The sequence below is a fragment of the Penaeus japonicus genome, unplaced genomic scaffold, assembly GCF_977035675.1.
Source record: "Penaeus japonicus unplaced genomic scaffold, GWHDUDI00000001_assembly GWHDUDI00000018, whole genome shotgun sequence".
Lineage (NCBI taxonomy): Eukaryota > Metazoa > Arthropoda > Malacostraca > Decapoda > Penaeidae > Penaeus > Penaeus japonicus.
In genome coordinates this window covers 2,524,187-2,534,186 of record NW_028234420.1, presented here as the reverse complement: position 1 = coordinate 2,534,186, position 10,000 = coordinate 2,524,187, and the positions used below count along the sequence as shown (strand labels likewise).

The window sequence follows — 10,000 nt, the reverse complement described above, 5'->3', positions numbered from 1 at the left end:
CTGCTTAATGACACCCGTTAAGCACCAGTATGCGCGGCCATCCCCGCTCATTCAGCGGCCAAATTAATACGGCATCAAAGACTTGTCCCACCAGAGGCGTGTTCACCTTTGGGAGAAACCTGACACCAGATTACCGCCATCACTCAAGAACACCCAGCGGGCCAGACAACCAGTTGGGCTTTACTTATGCAGCATCCTGTTTGGGGCTGTTGGGAGATCGCCTTGGAAGAAGAGTCATGCTGGCTTTTTTCTCTCTCTCGTTTCCTCGACTTAAATCCTGTTACGATTTGGACTAATCTTGTTTGCGTTTCGGTATGCCATTGCTTGTTTGCGAGTGTGTAGGGTCTTTTTTGCGAGTGTGTTCCAAACTCTGGCTGATAAAGGAGAATCCATTGCGTTCGGCGTCGCTGTTCAAAACATGAAGACGTCTTGAGGCGCTTGCATTTTTGTAATACAATGGATTTCAACATATCTCAACGCGTATCACATGTTTATTTCAATGGAACATTGTTAAAAGCCCAACACTTTTATTTGCTGTCAGAACAGTCTTCTTTTCCCTTTTACGTGAAAGCATTAGTGCTGTTAAGAAAGATGCTCTTATTCTTACACAAAGTCACATGGCAATAATTCGTGACGATCAGCTGCGCCACTGGACTAAAGAAGTCAGATCCGCAGCAGATTGCAGACGAGTTCTCGCTTTTCTATTGTGTTTTTCGTGAATAAATGATGTGCACTCATTAAAGGCGAATGAACGAACAGAAAGGAAGGAGAAAGACGTTAAACACACGAGAAACTTAATCAACTTCTTGTTTTTTTTTGTTTGTTTTCTTTTTTAGTTACACATAGTGCGATGGCACTATCATTATTATTGTTATGACATCGCCCTTATTCATCAGTTATCGCCTTTCATCATTACCAGTTAGATGATGCACTTCATCTTCATGATGATATTCATATTTCCCTACATGACATCCTTCGCATGCCTATCACATCCTATTCCCTCAGCCCTCAGACCCCAAATCACCCAGCGCCGCAACGCTCTAACGCCCCTCCCTCCCCTCTTCCTCGCCAGGTGAAGATCTGGTTCCAGAACCGCCGAACCAAGTGGAAGAAGCAGGACGGAATCACGAACGCCGAGGCGATTGAGCACAAGAACGCGGCCACCGGGAAGAACAAGAAAATCGCGCCGGCGACGGCCACCTCTGTCGCCTCCGCCGGTGTCGCGCACTCCGCCGCCAACGCCACCTCCTCCTCCTCCTCGTCCTCCTCCTCCTCCTCCACGGCCTCGGAACTTAATAACAAGGTGAGGGAAGATAATGAGAAAGAAAGAGTGAGAGAGATAGTGAAGGAGAGAGAAAGAGAGAGAGAGAGAGAGAGAGAGAGAGAGAGAGAGAGAGAGAGGAAAGATAGAAAGAGAGAGAGAGAGATGTTGACAGAGAGAGATAGAGTGGTAGAGTGATAGAGAGATAGAGGGATAGAGAGATAGAGTGGTAGAGTGATAAAGAGATAGAGTGATAATGAGATAGAGCGATAGAGAGATAGAGTGATAGAGAGATAGAGTGACAGAGAGATAGAGTGGTAGAGAGATAGAGAGATAGAGTGGTAGAGTGATAAAGAGATAGAGTGATAGAGAGATAGAGTGATAAAGAGATAGATATCTCTCGAGATAACTACTAACTAAATCTATTAGAAGAGTATAAGAGTGATAGAGAGATAGAGTAGATTTCAAGAGATAGAGATAGAGAGATAGAGTAGAAAGAGTGATATGAGAGAGAGGGTTGATAAAGTTGATAGCACCCCCCCCCCCATAGAGAGATAGAGTGATAAAGAGATAGAGTGATAGAGTGATAGAGTGATAGAGAGATAGAGTGATAAAGAGATAGAGTGATAGAGAGATAGAGTGATAGAGTGATAGAGAGATAGAGTGATAAAGAGATAGAGTGATAGAGAGATAGAGAGATAGAGTGATAGAGAGATAGAGTGATAGAGAGATAGAGTGATAGAGAGATAGAGTGGTAGAGTGATAAAGATATAGAGAGATAGAGAGATAGAGTGATAGAGAGATAGAGTGATAAAGAGATAGAGTGATAGAGAGATAGAGTGATAAAGAGATAGAGTGATAGAGTGATAGAGTGATAGAGAGATAGAGTGATAAAGAGATAGAGTGATAGAGTGATAGAGAGATAGAGTGATAAAGAGATAGAGTGATAGAGTGATAGAGAGTCTAGCGTGATTAAAGGAGGATAGCGTGATACAGAGATCGAGTGATAAAGCGATTAGAGTGATCTCAAGTGATAGCGCGCTATAGAGTGCTACAGAGATAGAGGTGCTCGCGAGACTTAGCGTGCGAAGGGTATAGTGATAGAGACATAGAAGTGATAGCGAGTGATAGAGTGATAGCGACGATCGCGTGCTCAAAGAGCTACTGATTGATCGAGATATCAGAGTGAAAAAGACGATAGCAGTGTCTAGAGCAAATAGAGTGATACACATAGACATCGAGGTGCTAGAGTGATAAGCGGGATAACAGTGATAAACCGCATATAGAGTGATAGTGAAAGAACGAGATCGAGTGGCATAGAAGTGCTACAAGAGCACAGAGTGATAAGAGCCGTAATCGTGGTAGAGTGCTAGAGACTTCGAAGTTCTCGAGTGAACGAGCTACGTATCGCGTGCAAGCGTGATATAGAGTGATTGGAGACAGATAGCGTGATAACGTGATCGAGAGAAGATTAGAGTGCACGCGAGATAGAGGTGATCACAGCGAAAAGGAGATAGATGACATTGCTCGAGACGAATCGAGTGATAACGAGCAATACGAGTGATAGAGCGCTAGACAAGATCGATTGCTAGCCGCGAGAGCGCGGATCCTATCAGCGAGAGAGAACACGATATAAGTCTCTCAAATTAACTTCTATTGTTACATAATAAGTCATCTAAAAAGACACCACATTATGTCCATATATGAACTTGTCTATAAATTTCTATACGAACCACTGCTCTCTATCACAATATTATCGTCTGCAATATCTTCATCTCCCTAACTCTATCTATCTATATCTCTCCTATATATCTATCTCACAATCCAATATGAACTAAAAATACACATTACTATCATCCACTCAAATCTCTATCTCTCCCTACGATAATACACTTCTCAATCCCCCCCCCCCCCTATTTGGATAAACATATTGATAAACACTCACACTCACTCCTCTATCTCTCACTAAACTTCACACTATACACACTCTCACTCTCCTCTATCGACTGATGTTGTGTGTGTTGACGTAGTGAGTGCGTGTGATGAGTAACTGAGCCCGACTGTCTGAACGATGCGAAACAAATGTGTTAATGGCGTGTATATTTTGTACGCAATAAGTGCATGTATAGCTCTAAGAAGGCCTAAATGGTGAAGTTATATGCAGCCAAACCCGTAGTTGTTCGCGATCCCGTTGACTGACGGGGCGTGTCTTCCTTCCTCAGGGCGTGGCGTCCGAAGGGCCGCAGCATCCTCTTCCTCCTCCCAGCGACGGCGGCAGCGCTCCCACCAGCCCGTCTCAGGTACGTTTCATGTAGCATTTATGTATCATTTCCCTACCGGTACTCACCCCTTCAATGGGGTATCTTGCACGTCTTTTTGTTTCGCCCTTTGATTCCGCATCGCTCCTCCTTCCTTCCACCTTCCTCCCCGCTCCCTGCTTCTCCAATAAACAATTATGAACAGCAACAAAGGCATCCTGTGGCCTGGATCCCTCGATGCCCCGGAGACTGAATCAGATTATTCGCACCAAAACCCAACAGCTCCACCTGCCGCACAAAGGAATCTTCGGTCCCAGTCCACCACCTACCCTGCACAGCACCCCCCCCTCACCACCCCCCGCACCCCCCCCCTCACCAAGCCCTGCCCCCCCCCCCCCCCCCCGCCCTCACCCGTCAGCCTCTCCGGATCAAACGCAAAAACGCAAGACGCCCGCGCTCCTTACTTGCGAGCGGTCGGCGAGCGGGCGGGAAATCTAATGAAGGGGCGGCGCTGTTGCACGGCATCGAAGCGGCTCTCTTGCCGGTGCTGACGAAGGTGCAACCACGCCGCTCTCGGTCCTCTCTCGTCTCCGCTTCTACGGACAACGACCTCTCATGCTCTGCACGCAATCTTTTGCTCGACAGCTCACGCGCGTGCAAAACAGTTGCAGTGGTATGTCTGGTTCATCTAGACGCAGCCTGCAACATGAGCATCGATATCTTTGAATTATATATGTGTGTGTGTATATATATGAAAATTATATAATATATATATATAAATATTATTATATATATCTATTCGGCGTAAATATAATACTATATCTATGCCTATCATATATATATCTATATGATATATTGATATATATATTATTATATATATATATAAAATATAATATATATAGTGCCATATGCCTTATGTTTATCTATCATCACAAAATAAAAATCTCTCTATCTTATACCAGAACTCATATCTATATATCATAATCTCAAGAGCTATCAGTATATATATATAACACTATATATGTATCACTATCTATAAATAAAATATATCTATATACTTATATATCATATCCTCTATAATCTCTTTAGAGTTGATGATGATGAGTGTGTGTAGGTGAGGTGTAAATCTCTACTATATATATCTCTCGAATCTTTCATATAACACTATAGAGATGCTATACTATAATATATATAAATATATCATCAGACATCTTCTCTGTCTATCTACTCCTCTCTATATCACTATCTCATCTCTATAATACACTCTCATACAACTCTCTCAACCGCTTACAGACTGAGAATTGAGTGAGAGAGCTCTCAGACAAACTCTCGTCACACTCCCTCTCACACCTCACACTCACACTAACTCACTCGTTCGCACAGTTCTCACTACATCCACACACTCACTCTCTCACACATACTCAACACAAACACACATCCCACTCAACCCTCCCTCGCCACCCTCACCATTGCCTCACCCCATCCACACTAATCCACACCACCATCTATGAACACACTCTCACTATCTCTAACAAACTCTCTCACACTCACTCAATCATAGCAGATCCAAACACTCTGACACACGGTAAACTACATAACTATCTACGTCACAAACACACACACAAACGTCACTCATAATCACCAATCCAACTCAACACACTCATCTTATAGTGTTAGTGGAGAGTGTGTGTGTGAGTGATTAGATTGAGTTGAGTGAGAAGGAGAGAGTGTGTGAGAGTTGTACGTGATGTGAGAGAGAGGATATGTTGTGTGTGTCATAGTAAGAATGATATTACAGTAGACTGACAGAATGATACGTGTCCTACCAATAACACACACCCTCACCCTCTATCATCGCTAATATCTCTCTGCCCAACCCCCCTCACTTCATTAACCCAATCTCTATCTACTCACAAGTCAATCAAACGCTCACTATCACTTAAATTACCTGGCACCCCCCATACCTCTCACACGTCCTAGCCTATAAACTCTAAATATCACTCTTCTATCTAACTCTCCGTATATCATCCATACTCTACTATCTAAATCTAAATATTCTACTAAATCAACTCACTATCACACTCAGACACCATCAAACTAAATCAATCTCAGAAAATGTACTACACAAACTCTATAACACTCTCACTCTCTCAATCCACTCGCTCACAACATCAAACATCATATATCACTCTACTCACACACCTCACACACACCCACAACCACACAACACTCACTAACGTCAGCATTAATCACTCAAACCTCTCTCTCTCACACTAACTAACAATACTCTCACAATATCTACCACACCCCCCACACACACCACCCCCCCCCCCCCCCCCCCACCCCCCCCACACACCCACCCAAGCAATCTCACACTCATCTGTGTACATCAGCTACTCTCTCAATCAATCACACAACCTGCCTCACCGTCCTCAGCTTCCCCTCCTATGTGTGTGAGTGTGAGTGTGTGTGTGTGTGTGTGTGTGTGTGTGTGTGTGTGTGTGTGTGTGTGTGTGTGTGTGTGTGTGTGTGTGTGTGTGTGTGTGAGTGTATGTGTATGTGTTTACGTTTATTTGTACCTGTATAACGCGAGTATTAATTAAAAATACGTTTCAATAAAAGACCAAGGGCTAAAAATCTATATAGTTACCCATGTATTCATTACCATAGTTTCCCCATAATTCTCCTAAAACCCAATAGTGTTCTCGATATTTTAGCCACCATTCCCAACGCATTCCATCGCTCAGCCACTTCCCTCTCGCAAAACGGCCTTGCACTCGAAATCGCAGTAAGCGCTCGCCTCACCCTTTCGCCCTTCGCTGTTACTGCAATCATCACTTGTTTTCATTCTGAATGGTCGCTCGTGCTTTGAGCCGATCTTACGTTTACTCTCTGATATTTCCCTCGACGACCCCGTGTTGTCAAGTTTATCATGCTTTGATTCACTAATGGATTCATTGTCATCAACCTTTGCAATAAAGCAAAGCTTCCTTACCTTTGCCGTAGCCTTTGTTTAATGGCCGTTTCCTCTTTCCACAGCTAAGCAACGTGGGCACGAGTGACCTCTCTAGCAGCGACGAGACCTCTCATGGAGGGGGCGGCGAAGGCGGCGGCCGCCTCATGCGACTGTCTCCGTTGTCCCACCACCAAGATGCTGTCGCTGTCACCGCAAGGGACACTCCGCGGGATCTCTCCACATCCGCCTCCTCCATTACCAACTCCGCCTCCACCTCCTTCAGCAGCAACACCAGCAGTAGCGCTTCTCCCTGCAAAGCTGAAGATCAGCACCACAACCACCACCACACGTCAAGCACCACGACCTTCGAGGATCACATAGTCATCAAAGAGTTTGTCCCCAGTAACCTGGCAGCGGCAGCGGTCAGCTACAAGGGCGTCTCTGCCGCGGTCTCCACCACGCTGAAGTCCGCCACTACCTCCCCCTCCCTCGTGAAGTCCGTCGGAGATCTCTCTCTGTCGAAGGCGTCCGTGGCGACCCCGCTGACGAAGACGCTCAATGTGAGCACCAATTCCGCGTCTCCGCCGCAAGCAGTGGTGCCAAGAGGCTCTCCCCCGCCCCCCATGTCACATGCCCTTCTGAGCGTCACGGCAACGCCCTCGCCTGCCACAGCCGCTATACAGAGAGCGGAGAGAACCCTCGCTCTAGACACTACCAGTCAGAAGGACATCAAAGCCCTAGAAAACGGCAAAATGCGCAATGACAGTGAGGAAGTATCGTCTTGATGAAGCTCATTCCCTCAATGCTTGTGCTTCAGGTGGCTGAGAGTGGCAGGTTTTACTTAAGGATTCCCCTTTTGATGTTATTCACTCTCATCCATCCAGTGACCGGGCCCTTTGCAAGTCACCTCTCTTTTCACGCCTTTCTCGCATCTCCTCGGTCGACGCTTGGGTATGGGGCGGATGAGGTCCTGAGGAGAGGTGGAGAAGAAAGATGCCGTGTTCAAAGGTCCGGAGGGAAGACTAGAGAGACGAATTAATCATATACTCATTCTCTCATTGTGAGGAGAAATGAGCAACTACCGAATTATATGTGCTTCGAGCAATTCTCCGAAGCTTCACAACTCATGTTTAAGTCAGATTTCAGTGGATGGCGTCGGTTTATCAGTGGATGTTAAAAGGAACATTGAACAAATGTAAGGTTCCAAGTAGGATCAAGATCTTCGTCCATATACACGTGTTCGAGGAGATGAGGATGGCTTTGAGTATGATTTTTTTACCGAAAAAAATCTTTCGGAAGGGATGGAACTCGTTCTCCCAAGTGCTCAAACGTAAACACTCCAGGGCACTAGTGTTCACGTGTAATTATTTGCATTAAATCACAAAGAGTAACAAGAGAAATAGTTGTTGATTTCCAAATCTTCATTGTCTTAGTCATTTTTATTGCGATTATTCAATGTTGGACAAATTGTCTATTTTCATGTAATATTATGTACATTTTCTTCTTTAAATTGTGTGCCATAGGACTGGAAAAGAAACGGAAAAGTCAAGAGAGAGAAAGAGAAAATGAGAGAAACTTATAGGAAAAGGGTGTGCAAGAAAAACAAGAAACCGCAAAGAAGAAACAAATGTATGCCAAGTAGGAAAGACAATGTGTTTACAAGAAATCGCAAGGCTGTAGACCCCGTGACGAGTCCGGTCCAACCAGCAGCGTAAGGGGTCTCCGTAATGCCAAATTTAATCTCACAGAAGGGGAGGAGCTAATGGATGGGTGTGTCGTTGCCAAAGAACGATTCGCGCAATTTCTCTCTTAAGGACGAGAAAGATACTTAAAGGAAAGCTGTCTTGGACCTTGGCGAACAGGAGCCGGCAGATTGGCGTCAGTGCAGAGCGCCTAAGGCAAGGTTAGCGAGGGAATCCAAGGAGCCTCTGGCACTCGGTGGATCATTAGGTTGAGGGATGGATAAGCAAAGTGAAGATGGATGGATAAGGGCTGACAGAGCTTTATAAGTAATTGTGATCACGAAATGTGAATAAAATGCATTTTGATAATCAATAAGTACAAGTTCATACCCGCAAAAGATAAGTAATATTGCTGTTATAACATTTCGTACCTTTTATGACTTTTCCTGGGGTTAACATTCCCGTATAGCTTTTACTACATTGCCTTCCATAATGAATTTGCAAATAGAACACGGAACACTCTGAACTGGAAGAAGAAAAATATGTGCGTGAAAAGCAGACTAGTTCTTGTCTGCAATGAGAGTAATTCGCACTTACGTTCATTCTATCGATCGTTGAACTGTGAAGAATTAGAAAGATGAATTTAGTTTCGAGGCGGAGAAATACACATCTGGAACAAAAAGTAAAAAATGAGACGCCATTGATAAGTTTTGTCTATTATGTGTCGCTTGAATAAACGAAAACCTCATGTTATACTTGTTCATTAATTAGGGTATTTATCTGTACCTCCCATTGGAGCGTCACCGTCAGAGACATCTTATGCTGACTGGCTCTCAGCAAGGTGTGACGTCAGGCCTATGTATATATCGGTTTACCAATCATGAGTCAGGATGGTCGTGACGTCATAATCATGATGGGGCTAAGGCGACAGATGCCATGAAGTGTTCTGTTGGAATGTACGTTGTCCGTATGGTTGTTCTCTAAGTTGTTTATGGATGGTAAAATCGCTTCTAGTCTACGAGTATGTTTTCAGAATTTTATACGAAATCAACTCTGTTTGATTTTAATCATGAGTATATTATAAGGTTTACACAACGGAGAATGCGTCGTATGTGACTCATCATCAGGCACTGTACCTCGATGTGCCCGAGTTATCATAACCGACGGAAGAGAAAAATATATTTTGAGGATAAATAAAAAAAAAATAAGAAAGAAAAAAGAGTCGCAACTATCATAACAAAGAACAAAAGACAAAAAGCATTCATGGAGACATTGTAAAGTGATTTATGTGTGTGAATAGCTTTTATCCCAAGAGTACGGGCAGTTAGGTAAAGGTGGTCGACGGCCTGTCGCTGCGTCTTATGTTTGTACACCATTAATGACAGTTGGTATTAATAAAATACAAATAAAGTATGATGTGTTTCATTTAATTTGATGTCACGAACAACAGAGGTGGATCTGGGAAACTTCTATTAATTAAAGGTTGGTCAATCTACGAAAATAAGGAAACGGCTGAATCAAGGCTCACATGAAACAAAGAAACGTTCTTCATTAAAAAGCTGTAGTTGTAATCCTAGGAATAATCGCGACAATTAATAGCAACGACAATAATAATAAAACTAACAATTATGATGATGATAACAATGATAATAACAACAAGGATAAAACACAAGCATCATCATCGCCGCCAACACAGAAGCAGCAACATCATCAATGTCAACAACAATAACAAAACACAATAGAAAGATAATGAAAACGAGAAATAGAATAAACATGGTAATAAAAGCAGCAACAATAATGATGATGATGACGATGATGATGGTGATGATGATGACGATGATGA

At 43.6% G+C, this 10,000-nt stretch overlaps 1 protein-coding gene across 2 annotated transcripts in view; it reads left to right on the top strand.

Annotated features, from left to right (window-relative positions):
- The window catches only part of LOC122246648 (uncharacterized), a 191,190-nt gene extending 181,620 nt beyond the window's left edge, over positions 1-9,570 (top strand). The window contains exons 5-7 of one of the 2 annotated variants that reach the window (XM_086546513.1): positions 1,073-1,303; positions 3,484-3,561; positions 6,559-9,570. In XM_086546513.1, coding sequence (XP_086402639.1) covers positions 1,073-1,303; positions 3,484-3,561; positions 6,559-7,260 — 1,011 coding nt within the window. In that variant the 3' untranslated portion in view covers positions 7,261-9,570. The remainder of the gene's footprint in view (positions 1-1,072; positions 1,304-3,483; positions 3,562-6,558) is intronic. The other variant, XM_086546515.1, reaches the window with a different exon arrangement.
- The last annotated feature ends 430 nt before the right edge of the window (positions 9,571-10,000 follow it).